This window comes from Bombina bombina, chromosome 1 (assembly GCF_027579735.1).
Source record: "Bombina bombina isolate aBomBom1 chromosome 1, aBomBom1.pri, whole genome shotgun sequence".
NCBI lineage: Eukaryota > Metazoa > Chordata > Amphibia > Anura > Bombinatoridae > Bombina > Bombina bombina.
The window spans coordinates 1,343,496,801-1,343,517,195 of NC_069499.1; the positions used below are offsets into that span (position 1 = coordinate 1,343,496,801).

Genomic DNA, 20,395 nt, shown 5'->3' on the forward strand with positions numbered 1-20,395 from the left:
ACTTTTTCTCTCACATATATTAACGGTCGCAGGCAGTTTTAAAAGGATATACCGCTATCTTATAGATAATTCAACATCAGTGGCAATTAAGTTGGTGTTATAGCTTTATTTGGGACACGATACACATTTGGGGAATTATGTCTGACCCTCCCAGCGGTTTTGTCTTTAAAGACTTAGAAGCCTCTTTAGAGGTTTATGACCAGGAAGTAGAACATATACTATTAGAAAATGAGAACATACTGGATGGCCTATTTTTTCAAATAGATGAACTTAGACGAAAGGACATTAAACTGGACCTGGACATTAACACCTTTTTATTATATAAACGAAAAAAAGAATACCTAGAGGCCTACGAATTAGAAAGTTCCCATCATTCCTAGTGACTGAAGTGGATTTTATAAAAAAATGGATCAAAATATTAGATTGATCATTTGCTTTGATGGAGCTTTTAGTAGAATTCAAAAAACAACAAAGACTGGAATCAATTAAACACATTAAGACTGTACAAATGGATTTACAAGGTTTCCAGAGGGATAAAGAATTCAAGTCCTATGACAAGAAATTTGAGCATAATATGGCAAGGTTCACAAAGGAAACTTTAAAAACAAAAATTGTCAAGGGACAGAAGAGATTATGATTAATAAAGTGTATAGATGGCAGAGTGTGGGGTGGGGTAAACGTCGTGAAAATCAGTTTCATAAAAACAAGACGGATACATTGTCAAAGAGAAATTAAAAAAGTGCAATTTGCAGAAATTGAATATGACGTTGACACTTTGAACAAAATTCAAATGATGATTTGGTAAAATACAACACGGAAGTCCATTAGAGGTAGCAGACAATGTGTCAAAAAACGACGTGGCGCACAGGCGCAAAGCCCAAAAGAAAAAAAACAAGAATGGAAGTAGGTGAGAAATAAGCCCAAGGGAAGGCAGAACCAGATATCAGACACGCACGCAAATAAAGAAATATGCGTAAAAAATGTAGTAAATCTATCCAAATATGACCTCACAGTGACAGAAAGAGATGTACTTGGATTGGGTCTTGGTTTTGCACCCACTGCACATTTTGACTTGTTCGGCACCATCCATGATGTTAACAAGTTAACTTTAAAACAACATTTTTCTGGGTCGGGGGATGGTGCACCGAACAGGACACATGTAGAATTATGCTCACAAGATGAGCTCTCTTTCAATGAACTATGTCTGGTATTGGACCTCACTAATATGCTAAATGACAACTTAGATGTAGAAACACAGAATTCAATGGCAATTTTTAGACCTAGCATGAAGAAAAGTGCATTCTACCCCATACAATGTAGAAGTAAAAGTATTGATGTCTTTCAACGCACAGTAGAGTTCAATTTGAGAGCTTATCAGAGAGGTTTAACTAATAAAAAAAAAATACATGAAAAATCAATATATACAGAACCTTACCTCTGATCAAAATAAAACTTTAAAAGCCCTGAGATCTAACACTGATATCGTGATCAAAGAATCCCATAAGGGTGGAAATGTGGTCATTATGGACCGAGATTATTACACCTCAGAAGCCCTTAGACAATTAAATGATGTAGATGTGTATTCCAAACTGACCTCAATCCCACCCAAAAATTCAAAAGTTAATTAAAAGACATCCTTGAATTGGGCAAACAAGCCGGGGCATTCAAGGAAACATTCTTTGATACATTGCTACCCCTCCACTCCCCTTACACCCATTTTCTACTTTGTCCCTAAATTACATAAAGATAGTAAAAATCCCCCAGGTAGGCCCATCATATCGGGGGTAGGGTCCCTCCTTAAACCCTGTCTGAATTAGTGGATACATACCTTCAACCACTTGTTAGTAATTTAATGAGCTATATCAGGGACTCCACACAGGTGTTAAATAATATGAAAAAATGTAAATGGCAAGAATCATACTGCTTTGTTACAATTGATGTCACATCCCTCTATACCTCCATTCCACATCACCAGGGTATAGCGGCTGTAGTTTATTTTTTGAATAATGTCTCCAATTATACAAGAGATGTTGTATACTTTTTGCTAACAGCTATATAATTTCTATTGGAGCATAATTTTTTCATGTTTGGAGGAGGTTGCTATCTCCAGAGGCATGGCACGGCTATGGGGGCACAATTTGCTCCCTCCTATGCCAACCTATTTATGGGTTGGTGGGAAGCCTGCCAAGTCTATGGAGATGGCAACCACCACAAACAACATATTGCCTATTATGGCAGATATATTGATGACCTGCTGGTGGTGTGGAATGGGGATGAAAAAAATGTAGAGGGATTCCTGGGGGCCATAAACTCGAATAATATGAACTTAGATTTACAGCTGAACAGCACAAAACGAATATAAAGTTTTTAGATCTGGAGATGATGGTAGACACAGGCACTAATAGAGTAAGTACTACTGTGCATAGGAAGCCCACAGGGGGCAACACAATCTTAAACTTTAAATCTTGTCACTCTGACCATGTTAAGAAAGCCATCCCTAAAGGGCAATTTATAAGAACAAGAAGAATTTGTTCAGATGAAATAACTTATGAGAAACAGTGCAAGGTACTGGAGGAAAGGTTGCTGGTTAGGGGTTACCCAGATACCCTATTAAAAAAACACCAAAAGCGAGGTAGATCTAATACCAAGAGAGAATCTGTTAAAATACAAAAAAAAACTAATATGGGGCAAAAGGGTAACCTAGATGAAAAAATAGTATTCAGTACTCCATATAGTCTGGAATACAGTAAGATCTGTAATATCATTAAACAAAGTTTACCTATATTGGCAGTAGACTCTTTCCTAGAAAAAGTTGCTATGGGAGGTTGTAAGTTTGTTGCCAGAAATGGTAAAACTATTGGCAACATGGTAGCGCCCTCTGATTTACCGAGTATAAACACTACAGAATAGACTAGGGTTTTTTTAAATGTAAAGCGCAACAATGTAAATACTGCAATTATGGTATGGAGGGCACCAGTTTCAACTCCACTATCACAAATCGCAAATATGATATCAGATTCAAATTAAATTGCAATTCCAACCATGTCATCTATTTGTTGACCTGTAGGGGGTGCCAGATTCAATACGTAGGTAGAACCAAACAACTTCTCAAGGACAGGGCCCTGGAACATATAAGGGACATAGAATATCCAGATGTATTTACACCAGTGTCAAAACATTTTAAATCAATGCACCAGGGAGATGCCTAAGTTCATTCCATCCAAGCAATAGATCCTCATCGCTGATGGTGACTTGTGTATGACTTTTGAAAAGTGGGCTGCTCGCTGTGGATCTATTTGGATGCCGCTTATGCTTTTTCCTGTGTTGCCCCGTGGAAATATCTTTGGATTTTTCTATATGAGGACAGGGTAGTGCCTCAGGCCTTCCCGGTTCCTGTTAAGATGGCAAATATTATTAAGAATGAATGGGAGTGATTAGGTTCTTCCTTTTCCCCCTTCTTCCTTTAAGAAACTGTTCCCCGGACTCTCAGCTTGAGCTGTGGGGTACTTGTCCCTAAGGTGGATGGTGCTATCTCCACCCTCCACGAAGCGGACAACTATTCCCCTCGAGGATAGTTCGCCGTTTTTAAAGAGCCCATGGATAAAAAGTTGGAAAAACATGTTAAGGAAGATGTTTCAACACACAGGGTTTGTTTTTCAGCCGGCAGCAGTCATATCCACGATTGCCGGAGCTGCAACATATTGGTGTGAATCCCTGTGTGAAATGGTCAAGGGGGAGACTTCCATCGACGAGATACAGGATAAAATTAAGGCGCTGAAGATCGCCAGTTCTTTCATCTGTGATGCCAATATGCTAATTATTTGCCTGAACGCTAAGGTGTCAGGTTTTTCCGCAGGGCTCTGTGGCTAAAGTCTTCCTGTGCAGCTGTTGCTGGATTGGCCAGCACGTTCTGACATTTGGAGTTTTCGCATCATCTTCTATACGAGAGGATAGCTATCTGGGCAGCTATAAGAGTCCAGAGTGCTGTTGTGGCACTTCTCAAGTGCCTTACTTCTAGTAAGTACAACTGTTATGTGTGTGTGACGTTCCAACACCATTGATTTTGCACTATTGTGGCGCCTTCTTCTTTTTCCTTTCACCCCTCTGTGGCTAAAGTCTTGGACTGTGGATATGACCTCTAAGTCGAGGTTGTTGTCCCTGCCTTTTCAAGGAAAGATTCTGTTCCGGTCCAGGATTGGATTCAATCATATCCACGGTTACGGGAGGCAAGGAAACTTTCCTACCGCAGGATAAGAAGGCTAAGCCTAAAAGATCTACTTTTCGTCCCTTTTGTGCGGACAAGACCCAGCGCCAGCAGTCTCCCGTGAAAGCGGACCTGTCTGCCGCGAAAGCGGACCAGTCCAAGGGAACAAGTCTAAGCAGAGCAAGAAGCCCGCCGAGACAAAATCGGCATGAAGGGGCAGCCCCCGACCGGTCCTCCGGACCAAAATAGGAGGCAGATTATCTCTCTTCTCAGAAGCATAGTTGCAGGACGTTCAGGACCCCTGGGGTTCTGGAAGTTGTGGCCCAGGGTTACAGAATATGGTTCAGATCCCATCCGCCCAGAAAGGGATCTCTCCTCTCTAGGTGTTTATCGTACCAGTACCCCAAGCAGAAAGGGGTCTAGGGTACTATTCAAATCTTTTTGTGGTACCAAAGAAGGAGGGTACATTCCGCCTGGTTTTGGACCTAAAGTGTTTTAACAAGTTTCTGAGTATTCCGTCGTTCAAAATGGAAACGATCAAATCTATTCTGCCCTAGTTCAAGAGGGACAGTTCATGACAACTATAGACTTGAAGGACGCTTACCTTCATGTGCCAGTTCACAGGGACCACTTCAAGTTCCTAAGATTTGCGTTTCTGGAACAACACTTCTAGTTTGTAGCCCTTCCCTTTGGCCTGGCGACGGCCCGACAGTCTTCACGAAGGTTCTGGGGGCGCTACTTGCAGTGGCCAGAGGCATTGCTATGGCGCCCTATCTGGACGACATCCTAGTCCAGGCGCATTCTCTCAGTCTCGCAGAGGATCATTTGAGGGCGCTTCTTTCTTTTGTTCCAATCTCATGGTTTGAAGATCAACTCAGGAAAGAGTTCCCTGGTTCCCAGCAACAGGGTGGAGTTCCTGGGCACGATAATAGACTCTATGTCCATGAAAATATTTCTCACAGATCATCGATGCAGGAAGATTGTGTCCTCCTCAAGCCCCTCGGTGGCTCAGTGTATGGAGGTGATCAGACTCATGGTTTCCAGCATAGACGTCATTCCAGTGGAACGGCGATTATTCAGATCTATCACAGCACATATCCATGGATGCTCGGACTCGGATCTCCCTCTCTTAGTGGATCCGTCCAGAGCATCCTTGAGACATCCTTCTTGAGACCATCCTGGGAGATTGTGACCACGGACGCGAGTCTGGCAGGATGGGGAGCTGTTTGGGGTGCCAGGATGGCACAAGGAAAATGGTCCTGGGAGGAGTCTCTCCTTCCGACAAATATTCTGGAACTCCGAGCAATCTACAATGCTCTGAAGGCATGGCCTCCTCTGAGGTCGTTCAGCTTCATCAGATTCCAGACAGACAACATAACTTTGGTGGCTTACATCAACCATCAGGGGGGTACGAGGAGCTCCCTAGCAATGAGGGAGGTGTCTCGGATATTGGAATGGGCGGAGTCCCACAACTGCTCACTCTCAGCGATTCACATTCCAGGTGTGGACAACTGCGAAGCAGACTTTCTCAGCCGACAATCCTTCCATGGGGAATGGTCTCACCCTGAAGTGTTTGCGGAGATTTGTCTAAATGCCGGAGATAGATCTCATGGAGTCCAGACTCAATTGCAAGCTACCCGGAAATGGGTCGAGGTCCAGGGATCCCCAGGCAGAGCTGATAGATGCCTTGTGGGTTCAGCCTAGTTTACATTTTTCCACCGTTACCACTATAACCTCATGCAGTGGCACGCATCAAAAGCTTCGGCCATTTCTGATTGCTCCATCGTGGCGCGGAGGACGTGGTTTGCAGATCTGGTGGGGAGGTCATCCTCTCCGCCGTGGAGGTTACCCTGTCGCAGGGATCTGCTGGAACAGGGCCCTTTTCATCATCAAAATCTCGATTCTCTGAGGCTGACTGAGTGGAGATTGAATGCCTAGTCTTGGCCAAGAGAGGCTTTTCTGAGAGTGTGATTGATACTCTAATTCATGCAAGGAAGCCAGTCACTCGTCGCATCTACCATAAGGTGTGGAGGACTTACTTGTCCTGGTGTGAGAAACATGGATATCCTTGGCATAAGGTGAAGGTATCCAGGATTCTTTCCTTTCTCCAGGATGGTTTGGAGAAGGGTCTTGCCGCCAGTTGCTTAAAGCGACAGATTTCGGCATTATCAGTCTTGTTGCATAGGAGGCTCCCTGACATCCAATCATTTGTTCAGGCTCTGGCTAGAATCAGGTTTGTCTTTAGACAGTTTGCTCCCCCATGGAGCTTAAACTTGGTTCTTAAGGTATTGCAGAAGGTTCCGTTTGAGCCTATGCATTCCATTGACATTAAGATTCTGTCCTGGAAGGTTCTTTTTCTATTGGCCATTGCATCGGCATGCAGAGTATCTGAACTGGCTGCCTTGCAATGTGAGCCTCCTTTTCTGGTTTTTCATGCGGATAAGGCTGTGCTTCTCACTGGTTTGGGGTTTCTTCCCAAGGTGGTGTCTAACCGTAACATCAATCAGGAAAACTAAATTTATGCTTACCTGATAAATTGATTTCTTCTATGGTAAGATGAGTCAACGGATTCATCCATTACTTGTGGTATATTATCCTTCCCTACAGGAAGTGGCAAAGAGCACCACAGCAGAGCTGTCTATATAGCTCCTCCCTTAGCTCCACCCCCCAGTCATTCAACCGAAGGTACAGGAAGGAAAAGGAGAAACTACAAGGTGCAGAGAGTTTAAATCAAAAAATATAATCTGTCTTAAAATGACAGGGCGGGCCGTGGACTCGTCTTACCATAGAAGAAATCAATTTATCAGGTAAGCATAAATTTAGTTTTCTTCTATAAAGGTAAGACAAGTCACGGATTCATCCATTACTTGTGGGATACAATACCAAAGCTACAGGACACGGATGAACGGGAGGGACAAGACAGATGGTTAAACAGAAGGCACCACTGCTTGAAGAACTTTTCTCCCAAAAAACAGCCTCCGAAGAAGCAAAAGGTATCAAATTTGGAAAATTTGGAAAAGGTATGAAGCGAAGACCAAGTCGCAGCCTTACAAATCTGTTCAACAGAAGCATCATTTTTAAAGCCCATGTGGAAGCCACCGCTCTAGTAGAATGAGCTGTAATTCTTTCAGGAGGCTGTTGTCCAGCAGTCTCGTATGTCAAACGGATGATGCTTTTTAGCCAAAAGGCAAGATAGGTAGCCGTAGCTTTTTGACCTCTACGTTTTCCAGAATAGACAACAAACAAAGAAGATGTTTGACGAAAATCTTTGGTCGCTTGAAAGTAAAACTTTAAAGCACGAACCACGTCCAAGTTGTGCAATAGACGCTCCTTCTTAGAGGAAGGATTAGGACACAGAGAAGGAACAACAATTTCCTGATTAATATTCTTATTAGAAATAACCTTAGGAAGAAATCCAGGTTTGGTACGCAAAACTACATTATCAGCATGGAAAACAAGATAAGGCGAGTCGCATTGTAATGCAGATAGTTCAGAAACTCTTCGAGCCGAAGAGATAGCAGCTAAAAACAGAACTTTCCAAGATAGAAACTTAATATCTATGGCATGCATAGGTTCAAACGGAACCCCTTGAAGAACTTTAAGAACGAAATTCAAACTCCATGGCGGAGCAACAGGTTTAAACACAGGCTTGATTCTAACTAAAGCCTGACAGACTGAATTCTGGAACATCTGCCAGACGTTTGTGCAGTAGAATTGATAAAACAGATATCTGTCCCTTTAAGGAACTAGCTGATAGCCCCTTCTCCAATCCTTCTTGGAGAAAGGACAAAATCCTAGGAATCCTGATCTTACTCCATGAGTAGCCTTTGGATTCGCACCAATAAACATATTTACGCCATATCTTATGATAAATTTTCCTAGTGACAGGCTCTTTCGAGCCTGAATCAAGGTATCTATGACCGACTCAGAGAACCCCCGCTTGGATAAGATCAATCTCCAAGCAGTCAGTCGCAGAGAAACTAGATTTGGATGCTGGAACGGACCTTAAAGCAGAAGGTCCTGTCTCAGTGTCAGAGACCAAGGTGGAAGAGATGACATGTCCACCAGGTCTGCATACCAAGTCCTGCGTGGCCACGCAGGTGCTATCAAAATCACCAAAGCTCTCTCCTGTTTGATTCTGGCAATCAAACGAGGAAGGAGAGGAAATGGTGGAAGCACATAAGCCAGGTTGAACGACCAGGGTACTGCCAGAGCATCTATCAGTACTGCCTGGGGATCCCTTGACCTGGCCCCGTAACAAGGAAGTTTGTCATTCTGACAAGACGCCATCATATCCAATTCTGGTGTGCCCCTTTGCTGAATCAATTGTGCAAAAACCTCCGGATGGAGTTCCCACTCCCCCGGATAAAAAGTCTGGCGACGTAGAAAATCCGCTTCCCAGTTCTCCACTCCTGGGATATAGATTGCTGACAGATGGCAAGAGTGAGTCTCTGCCCATCTAATTATTTTGGTAACCTCTATCATCGCTAGAGAACTCCTTGTTCCCCCTGATGATTGATGTATGCTACAGTTGTGATATTGTCCGACTGAAATCTTAGGAATCTGGCCGAAGCCAGCTGAGGCCACGCCTGAAGCGCGTTGAATATCGCTCTCAGTTCTAGAATATTTATCGGGAGGAGAGCCTCCTCCTGAGTCCACAAACCCTGAGCTTTCAGGGAATTCCAGACTGCACCCCAGCCCAATAGGCTGGCGTCCGTCATCACTATGACCCATGCTGGCCTGCGGAAACACATTCCCTTGGACAGATGATCCTGTGACAACCACCACAGAAGAGAGTTTTCTGGTCTCTTGATCCAGATTTATCTGAGGAGATAAATCTGCATAATCCCCCTTCCACATTCTAAGTGGAGGTTCCACAATGGCTTCTAAACATATTGAACATTGACTTTCCTCAATGTCAGACATGTTGAACAGGCTAGTAATGACCAAAAACAAGCATGTAAACACTTTATTTAGTGAAAAAAATAACAATCTTAAAAACGGTACTGCGCCTTTAAGAGAAAAAAAGCATACACGTTCTGCCAAAACAGTCTAAACATGCACCAAATTTCTCACAATTTTGTATGTAGACAAAACTATAGGTAGTTAAGATTGCACCACAATTTTTTTTTTAACAATTAACACCCTTAATTTCCAAACCGGATCGAAAATAGGCCCAGATCCGGAAAAAAAAACCTCAGCATTTTGCCACAGCCTTGCTGTGGCCCTACATGCCCTCAGGGATCGAAAGTGTGGGGTAAAAGCTTTGATTTGGCCCAAAACATACACCAGGGCCCTCAGAAGTTAGAGCTTGCTGCTTGCTGACAAACTAACTGCACATCTGAGGCGCGAAAATAGGCCCCGTCCATCTCACTCGATATTTAGCCTTTAAGAACCGCACCAGAGCGGTTATAACTAGCCATGTGGGTTCTGAGATCCTAAAATGAAGCCATGTGTGCCCTAATAGAGTTGCCCAAAACATTTATTGCCCACAAAAAACGTTAAAGCACTCCCTTCAAAAAAACATTTGCTCACAAACATTTGCCATTCAGTGTCAACCATATATGTAATTGGCCCCATATGCAAGCTAAGTAATGCCCTTCTTTTAGCTCTAGGATTACTGCTTACCCTTACCCTCCTGGGTATAATGTCAGCCTTTCTGAAATACACAGTCTCTCCAGAAAAAATATGACTGAACATACCTCATTGCTGCATAGCATGAAACCATTTCTCACACTGAAGTTTCCTGTACTCCTCAGCCTCTGTGGGAACAGCAATGGACCTTAGTTACAAATGCTAAGATCATCATCCTCCAGGCAGCAGTCTTCATCTATCTGCTGCCTGAGAGTAAATAGTACAAACCGGTACCATTTAAAATAACAAACTCTTGCTTGAAGAAATTAAAAACTAATATTTTATCACCTCTTTCACTTTACCCTTCCTAGTACTTAGAGTAGGCAAAGAGAATGACTGGAGGGTGGAGCTAAGGGAGGAGCTATATAGACAGCTCTGCTGTGGTGCTCTTTGCCACTTCCTGTAGGGAAGGATAATATCCCACAAGTAATGGATGAATCCGTGGACTCGTCTTACCTTTATAGAAGAAATAGTGGTTCCTTCTTTGTGTCCTAACCCTTCTTCTTCTAAGGAGAGGTTACTTCATAATCTGGATGTGGTTCATGCCCTGAAGTTCTATCTTCAGGCTACAAGGGATTTCAGACAGTCTACATCTCTTTTTGTGGTGTATCCACAGAAGTAGCCTCTTCTACTTCTTTGTCCTTTTGGTTGAGGAGCTTGATTGGCTTGGCCTATGAGACAGAAGGACATAAGCCTCCTCAAAGGATCACGGCTCATTCGACTAGAGTTGTGGCTTCGTCTTAGGCCTTCAAGAATGAGGCCTCTATGGAGCAAATTTATAAGGCGGCTTCCTGGTCCTCCTTACACACTTTTACAAAATTTTACGTTTTTGCTTCTGCAGAAGCTGTTTTTGGGAGAGAGTTTTTGCAGGTTGTGGTGCCCTCAGATTAGGGTCCGCCTTTTTCCTCCTGGTTTCATTTAGTGTCCTCTAGAGCTTGGGTATATGTTCCTAACAGTAATGAATTCTTCTCCCGTTTAGATTTAAAACATAAATTATGCTTACCTGATAATTTCATTTCCATCGAGGGGAGGAGAGTCCACTGCTCCCGCCCGTATCTCTGAGGGGCGGACCTAAATTTAGTTTATCTTCTGGCACCATTTATACCCTGATATTTCTCCTACTGTTCCTCTTTCCCTCGGCAGAATGACTGGGGGATGAGGGGAGTGGGGGAGGTATTTAAGCCTTTGGCTGGGATGTCTTAGCCTCCTCCTGGTGGCCAGGTTCATAATTCCCAACAGTAATGAATGAAGCCGTGGACTCTCTTCACCTCAATGGAAATGAAATTATCAGGTAAGCATGATTTATGTTTTTTCTACCTTCTTCTTTTCTGGCTTGGATATACTCCAGACTAGTTTCCAGTAAGGTGGGAGGGGTTTTAAGGGGTCTTGGAGTTTTGGGTTCTTTGCCTCCTCCTAGTGGCCAGGAGTATAGTTCCCAGGAGTAATGGATTGTGAACTCTCACCACTATGAAATTAATGAATTTATCAGGTAAGCATAAATTATATTTTTTTATATTAATATGCCTAACTATAACTTTTTACATTACAATTATAAAAAAGTATTGAAATATTACCCACAGTGCAAAAAACATACATATATTATAAACCAATTGGATGAGTGAAAAGTGGTCTTTAACCCCTTAATGACCACAGCACTTTTCCATTTTCTGTCCGTTTGGGACCAAGGCTATTTTTACATTTTTGCAGTATTTGAGTTTAGCTGTAATTTTCCTCTTACTTATTTACTGTACCCACACATATTATATATCGTTTTTCTCGCCATTAAATGGACTTTCTAAAGATACCATTATTTTCATCATATCTTATAATTTACTATAAAAAAAAATGATAAAATATGAGGAAAATAATGGTAAAAACACACTTTTTCTAACATTGATCCCCAAAATCTGTTACACATCTACAACCACCAAAAAACTCCTATGCTAAATAGTTTCTAAATTTTGTCCTGAGTTTAGAAATACCCAATTTTTACATGTTCTTTGCTTTTTTTTGCAAGTTATAGGGCAATAAATACAAGTAGCACTTTGCTATTTCCAAACCACTTTTTTTCAAAATTAGCGCTAGTTACATTGGGACACTGATATCTTTCAGGAATCCCTGAATATCCCTTGACATGTAAATATTTTTTTTTAGAAGACATCCCAAAGTATTGATCTAGGCCCATTTTGGTATATTTCATGCCACCATTTCACCGCCAAATACCATCAAATAAAAAAAATCGTTCACTTTTTCACAATTTTTTTCACAAACTAGGTTTCTCACTGAAATTATTTACAAACAATTTGTGCAATTATGGCATAAATGGTTGTAAATGCTTCTCTGGGATCCCCTTTGTTCAGAAATAGCAAACATATATGGCTTTGGCGTTGCTTTTTGGTAATTAGAAGGCCGCTAAATGCCACTGTGCACCACACGTGTATTATGCCCAGCAGTGAAGGGGTTAATTAGGGAGCATGTAGGGAGCTTGTAGGGTTAATTTTAGCTTTAGTGTAGTGCAGTAGACAACCCCAAGTATTGATCTAGGCACATTTTGGTATATTTCATGCCACCATTTCACCGCAAAATGCGATCAAATTGAAAAAAACGCAAAATTTTTCACAATGTTATGTTTCTCACTGAAATTATTTACAAACAGCTTGTGCAATTATGGCACACATGGTTGTAAATGCTTCTCTAGGATCCCCTTTGTTCAGAAATAGCAGACATATATGACTTTGGCGTTGCTTTTTGGTAATTAGAAGACCGCTAAATGCTGCTGCGCATCACACGTGTATTATGGCTAGCAGTGAAGGGGTTAATTAGGTAGCTTATAGGGAGCTTGCAGGGTTAATTTTAGCTTTAGTGTAGAGATCAGCCTCCCACCTGACACATCACACCCCCTGATCCCTCCCAAACAGCTCTCTTCCCTCCCCCACCCCACAATTGTCCCCGCCATCTTAAGTACTGGCAGAAAGTCTGCCAGTACTAAAATTAAAAAGTTTTTTTTTTTTGTTTTGTTTAAAAAAAATTAAAAAAATTCTGCTGTGTAGGACCCCCCCCCCCTTAGCCCCAACCTCCCTGATCCCCCCCCCAAACAGCTCTCTACCCCCCTCCTCTGCCTTATTGTGCACCATATTGGGTACTGGCAGCTGTCTGCCAGTACCCAGTTTGAAATCAAATGCTTATTTTAAGTTTTTTTGTAGTGTAGCTTACCCCCTTAACACCCAACCCTCCACCCTCTCCCAGATCATTAATATTTTTTATTCACACCCTCTCTCCCACTGAGTCCCACCTTGTGCCTCTTCCACTTTAACTTTTGGCCAGGCAGTTTCACACGTGCACGCGTGCGCACGTGCACGCGCACCCACACGCGATCCCGCCCCCCTCCTCTACTGATGGCCGCCTACTCGCCTCCCTGGACACGCTCCCACCCACCAACGATCATAGCCACCAATAGCCGATGCAGAGAGGGCCACAGAGTGGCTCTCTCTGCATCGGACTGCTTAAAAAAGTTATTGCAGGATGCCTCTATATCGAGGCATCACTGCAATAACATGAAAGCAGCTGGAAGCGATCAGGATCGCTTCCACTGCTTTCAAAGACCAACGATGTACAGGGTACGTCCTTGGTCGTTAAGGACATTTTTTTGGAGGACGTACCCTGCACGTCGTTGGTCATTAAGGGGTTAAAGGGACACTGAACCCAATTTTTTTTCTTTCATGCTTAAGATAGAGCATGCAATTTTAAGCAACTTTCTAATTTACTCCTATTATCACATTTTCTTCATTCTCTTGCTAGCTTTATTTGAAAAAGAAGGAATCTATGCTTTTCTTTCATGTAATTAGCAAGAGTCCATGAGCTAGTGACGTATGGGATATACATTCCTACCAGGAGGGGCAAAGTTTCCCAAACCTCAAAATGCCTATAAATACACCCCTCACCACACCCACAAATCAGTTTTACAAACTTTGCCTCCCTTGGAGGTGGTGAAGTAAGTTCATAATACTCATAGCATTGTTAATCTTCTTCAACATGCTAATAACTTTATTTGTGATGCCATCTTTGATATCATTAGGGTTGATGTCAGGTATATGTCTTTAGCTATTTTAGCTAGAAGAGCTTTATGGCTTAAAACTTGGAATGCTGATATGTCTTCTAAGTCAACTTTGCTTTCCCTTTCTTTTCAGGGTAATAAATTGTTTGGTTCACAGTTGGATTCTATTATTTCAGCTGTTACTGGGGGGAAAAGAACTTTTTTACCACAGGATAAAAAATCTAAAGGTAAATTTAGGTCTGCTAATCATTTTCGTTCCTTTCGTCACAATAAGGAACAAAAGCCTGATCCTTCCCCTACAGGAGCGGTATCAGTTTGGAAACCATCTCCAGTCTGGAATAAATCCAAGCCTTTTAGAAAGCCAAAGCCAGCTCCCAAGTCCACATGAAGGTGCGGCCCTCATTCCAGCCCAGCTGGTAGGGGGCAGATTACGATTTTTCAAAGAAATATGGATCAATTCGATTCACAATCTTTGGATCCAGAACATTGTTTCACAAGGGTACAGAATAGGCTTCAAGATAAGGCCTCCTGCAAAAAGATTTTTTCTTTCCCGTGTCCCAATAAATCCAGTGAAGGCTCAAGCATTTCTGAAATGTGTTTCAGATCTAGAGTTGGCTGGAGTAATTATGCCAGTTCCAGTTCTGGAACAGGGGCTGGGGTTTTACTCAAATCTCTTCATTGTACCAAAGAAGGAGAATTCCTTCAGGCCAGTTCTGGATTTAAAAATATTGAATCGTTATGTAAGGATACCAACATTCAAAATGGTAACTATAAGGACTATTCTGCCTTTTGTTCAGCAAGAGCATTATATGTCCAAAATAGATTTACAAGATGCATATCTGCATATTCCGATTCATCCAGATCACTATCAGTTTCTGAGATTCTCTTTCCTAGACAAGCATTACCAGTTTGTGGCTCTGCCATTTGGCCTAGCAACAGCTCCAAGGATTTTTACAAAGGTTCTCGGTGCCCTTCTCTCTGTAATCAGAGAACAGGGTATTGTGGTATTTCCTTATTTGGACGATATCTTGGTACTTGCTCAGTCTTCACATTTAGCAGAATCTCATACGAATCGACTTGTATCGTTTCTTCAAGAACATGGTTGGAGGATCAATTTACCAAAGAGTTTGTTGATTCCTCAGACAAGGGTAACCTTTTTAGGTTACCAGATAGATTCAGTGTCCATGACTCTGTCTCTGACGGACAAGAGACGTCTGAAATTGGTTTCAGCTTGTCGAAACCTTCAGTCTCAATCATTCCTTTCGGTAGCCTTATGCATGGAAATTCTAGGTCTTATGACTGCTGCATCGGACGCAATCCCCTTTGCTCGTTTTCACATGCGACCTCTTCAGCTCTGTATGCTGAACCAGTGGTGCAGGGATTATACAAAGATATCTCAATTAATATCTTTAAAACCGATTGTACGACACTCTCTGACGTGGTGGACAGACCACCATCGTTTAGTTCAGGGGGCTTCTTTTGTTCTTCCGACCTGGACTGTGATCTCAACAGATGCAAGTCTGACAGGTTGGGGAGTTGTTTGGGGGTCTCTGACAGCACAAGGGGTTTTGGAATCTCAGGAGGCGAGATTACCAATCAACATTTTGGAACTCCGTGCAATTTTCAGAGCTCTTCAGTCGTGACCTCTTCTAAAGAGAGAGTCGTTCATTTGTTTTCAGACGGACAATGTCACAACTGTGGCATATGTCAATCATCAAGGAGGGACTCACAGTCCTCTGGCTATGAAAGAAGTATCTCGAATACTGGTATGGGCGGAATCCAGCTCCTGTCTAATTTCTGCGGTTCATATCCCAGGTATAGACAATTGGGAAGCGGATTATCTCAGTCGCCAAATGTTACATCCGGGCGAATGGTCTCTTCACCCAGAAGTATTTCTTCAGATTGTTCAAATGTGGGGACTTCCAGAAATAGATCTGAAGGCTTCTCATCTAAACAAGAAGCTTCCCAGGTATCTGTCCAGATCCAGGGATCCTCAGGCGGAAGCAGTGGATGCATTGTCACTTCCTTGGAAGTATCATCCTGCCTATATCTTTCCGCCTCTAGTTCTTCTTCCAAGAGTGATTTCCAAGATTCTAAAGGAGCGTTCGTTTGTTCTGCTGGTGGCTCCAGCATGGCCTCACAGGTTTTGGTATGCGGATCTTGTCCGGATGGCTGCTTGCCAACCGTGGACTCTTCCGTTAAGACCAGACCTTCTATCGCAAGGTCCTTTTTTCCATCAGGATCTCAAATCCTTAAATTTGAAGGTATGGAGATTGAACGCTTGATTCTCAGTAATAGAGGTTTCTCTGACTCTGTAATTAATACTATGTTACAGGCTCGTAAATCTGTATCTAGAAAGATATATTATCGAGTCTGGAAGACTTACATTTCTTGGTGTTCTTCTCATCATTTTTCTTGGCATTCTTTTAGAATTCCTAGAATTTTACAGTTTCTTCAGGATGGTTTGGATAAAGGTTTGTCTGCAAGTTCCTTGAAGGGACAAATCTCTGCTCTTTCTGTTCTCTTTCACAGAAAGATTGCTAGTCTTCCTGATATTCATTGTTTTGTACAGGCTTTGGTTCGTATAAAACCTGTTATTAAGTCAATTTCTCCTCCTTGGAGTTTGAATTTGGTTCTGGGGGCTCTTCAAGCTCCTCCGTTTGAACCTATGCATTCGCTTGATATTAAATTACTCTCTTGGAAAGTTTTGTTTCTTTTGGCCATCTCTTCTGCTAGAAGAGTTTCTGAATTATCTGCTCTTTCTTGTGAGTCTCCTTTTCTGTTTTTTCATCAGGATAAGGCGGTGTTGCGAACTTCATTTAAATTTTTTCCTAAGGTTGTGAATTCTAACAACATTAGTAGAGAAATTGTGGTTCCTTCATTGTGTCCTAATCCTAAGAATTCTAAGGAAAGATCGTTGCATTCTTTGGATGTAGTTAGAGCTTTGAAATATTATGTTGAAGCTACTAAAGATTTCAGAAAGACTTCTAGTCTATTTGTTATTTTTTCTGGTTCTAGGAAAGGTCAGAAGGCTTCTGCCATTTCCTTGGCATCTTGGTTAAAGTCTTTGATTCATCATGCTTATGTTGAGTCGGGTAGATCTCCGCCTCAAAGGATTACAGCTCCTTCGACTAGGTCAGTCTCTACTTCCTGGGCATTTAAGAATGAAGCTTCGGTTGATCAGATTTGCAAAGCAGCAACTTGGTCTTCTTTGCATACTTTTACTAAATTCTACCATTTTGATGTGTTTTCTTCTTCTGAAGCAGTTTTTGGTAGAAAAGTACTTCAGGCAGCTGTTTCAGTTTGATTCTTCTGCTTATAATTTCAGTTTTTTTCATTATAAGATTTAAACTTTGTTTTGGGTGTGGATTAATTTTTCAGCGGAATTGACTGTCTTTATTTTATCCCTCCCTCTCTAGTGACTCTTGCGTGGAAGATCCACATCTTGGGTATTCATTATCCCATACGTCACTAGCTCATGGACTCTTGCTAATTACATGAAAGAAAACATAATTTATGTAAGAACTTACCTGATAAATTCATTTCTTTCATATTAGCAAGAGTCCATGAGGCCCACCCTTTTTGTGGTGGTTATGATTTTTTTTATATAAAGCACAATTATTCCAATTCCTTATTTTTTATGCTTTCGCACTTTTTTCTTATCACCCCACTTCTTGGCTATTCGTTAAACTGATTTGTGGGTGTAGTGAGGGGGAAACTTTGCTCCTCCTGGTAGGAATATATATCCCATACGTCACTAGCTCATGGACTCTTGCTAATATGAAATAAATGAATTTATCAGGTAAGTTCTTACATAAAGTTGCTTAAAATGTCATGCTCTATCTGAATCACGAAAGAAAAAATTTGGGTTCAGTGTCCCTTTAACCATCTACAATCCTCAAAAGAAAAAAAGGAGAATACAGGAATATAGCACAACACTGTAACATAATAGACAATACACTTTATAAGAACACTGGTACTCACGCTCTTCGATTAGCTCAAAGGTAATAGCTCCAAGGAATTCAGGTCTCCTTTTGACAACATTTATTTAAAACTATTTAAAATACACAGAATATTGAGCCTTTATCTGGGTACTAATGCCGGTAAACATGTCTCTATAACTCCCCACTTGGTGATTGTACAAACAAAGAGTTATAAAACAGTTCTGGTACATCCAGCACAGTCCCATCCTATCCCTTCCTTCAGGCTTCTTCCTTCAGCATCCTGATGGGATACAGTTGAATGCAAACGCTTGGTCACGTCTGACTAAATAAATTAATTTGTTAAAGGGCCATAACAGTTGAAAAATGATATGAACTAATTTGTTTCAGACTATCGACCCTACACTACCTTTATTTATTTTTCTGTCTAATAATCCATTTATTATGGAAATTCCTTTCACCTAATAAGACAAACTGAATGATATTTACAGGTATTCAAATTTTGCCAGGGAAAAATAAAGACCCCAAAAAGACCTGAATTTCACATAGATTCATACAGTGTAGAATATTTAAAAATCCTAAATTTGTAGTTGACAACCTTGCTTAAAAATAAATCCTATCAACTGCTCTTCTTACGCAACAAAAAACACTTTGGCTGAATAGAAGATAAAAGGAAATCTAGTTAATGTAAATATTTTTATTCATTTTATTTAATTTTTTGATAAAACATTTTGTAGAAAAGTGAAAAAGAATGATTTACTCTTTCATGCTATTCTAAAGAATGATCTTGCGTATTAAATTGTTGACACTTAATTTATTTGTTTGTGCCACCCCCTGCTTCCCCTGCCAGTTTGTAACCCTTTCACCACTTGAGGTTTAATGAGAATCTTCAAAGTAGGCTTTGCAGTTGCTGTCAAAATAATGTACGATCTTATAATGTTTCAGAACTCATGCAGACTGATACACGGTCAAGCGGTGTTCTGTGCTGCACCAAGAATCATTAAGGATATAAATATATCAGAAATAATAGCAAATGACACGCTGTGCAATTTTCATTGTAGATTTGATGTTTTATCCCTAGAGATTTCAAACATATTTATTCTCCTGTCTCAATCACATGGCATGAGCCCAGGGATATTAGGTTCTCATTATGTGTAATTTATACCTTTGTTTTTCCTTCTCCATGCAGAGGTATTTCATAACAAAATTCAGAATATGAATAATTAAAAATACAGTCTTAAAATGAGAACAATCTTTTCCATTGTACTGTTTTGCTTGTCCTCCCCCTTGTCTGTTTTTACTGGACCCACAGATGACGTGTCTCCTTGTAATTATCTTTATTATTACTGAGCGCACATTAAAGATCCATTAACTGTATGCAATTAATGTTGCTTTCCCAGCCAGTGATTCAATCCCCATTCAGTGAGCACTTAAGCGCTGAGGATTCTGGTTAGTGTATCTTATAACCGCACATGAATGAGATGGATAGCTCAGCCTCACTGCTGCTTCCTCTATTTTGCAGGCTGCGGAGACAACAGAACCCACCTATGTTCGGGAAGCTACGTACTTCTAGGTTTGGAAATGATGAGGCTGGTGAGACAGGCAGCGACCTGGACGAGGAAGATCTTCAAATCCAAATTCCCTAAGAGCTTTTGTGGGTCACAATTACAGTCCCACTTTTGATAGGGAGCAAGCCTTGTATTTCAGTACAAGTTGAACATTCTGTGACACACATTGCCTGAGTAGTGTGGAAAACTGGGGGAGCCAGCTATGGGTTTCTTTACCAAGGTTATGTAACACAAACACACATACATATAAATATATATATATATCTGTGTCATGAATTAGTAAATACAACGAAAAGGGCAGTGGTGTTATGGGGAGATATTCCTAAAGGTAATAGGACTCAAGAACGCTCAAGCTAAAGTTAATATAATTTATCCAGTTTTCCTGGAACATTTATGGTCAATATTTTACTGTTAGTGATCAGTCTGAACATAAATTAAAGAAATGTAAATCTCTCTGTTAACCCTATGCTTGATGTTTTATATTTTAAAGCTCTAGTTTCAGTTACTGAAAATAACCATATTGCATCCTATTCTGCCAAATAAATACTTTTGTGTAAAAAAAAAAAAAAAGTCTCTTTTTGTGTAATAGACAACTAAAACTGTTTGTCTGTAGGATTTAATTGAAAAAAAAAGATGTTATTTCAGACTGTTTACTTTTACTCCAGCTGACCAGAGTATATGCATGATAACCTCCATTTGTTACAACATGATGGTTTGCTGTGTTGTTGACTTTTGGGTGAGCAAATTCAATTTTTAGAAGCAAGGCGGGTGGGTGGAGCATATAAGTGGCATTCTGGGAGGCCAGTGGGTCAGTGAGATTAACTTGGGGGCACTGGGGAGGCAAAAGTAGAGACATTTAAAGGGATGTGATCAGTGAAATAAAAGATTATAATGCAATATCAACACAGTGACCATTGGATCTGGACATTATTAAAGACAAGGCTAAACTATGTTCTCACTTTACATTGGAGTATTTTAGATAATATTCTGCTGA

At 41.1% G+C, this 20,395-nt stretch overlaps 1 protein-coding gene across 4 annotated transcripts in view; it reads left to right on the plus strand.

Moving 5' to 3' along the window:
• Positions 1 to 19,971, plus strand: part of CCDC102A (coiled-coil domain containing 102A) — a 365,633-nt gene extending 345,662 nt beyond the window's left edge. For all 4 annotated transcript variants that reach the window (XM_053702750.1, XM_053702734.1, XM_053702742.1 and 1 more), the window contains exon 9: positions 19,356 to 19,971. In XM_053702750.1, coding sequence (XP_053558725.1) covers positions 19,356 to 19,479 — 124 coding nt within the window. In that variant the 3' untranslated portion in view covers positions 19,480 to 19,971. The remainder of the gene's footprint in view (positions 1 to 19,355) is intronic.
• Positions 19,972 to 20,395: the final 424 nt, after the last annotated feature.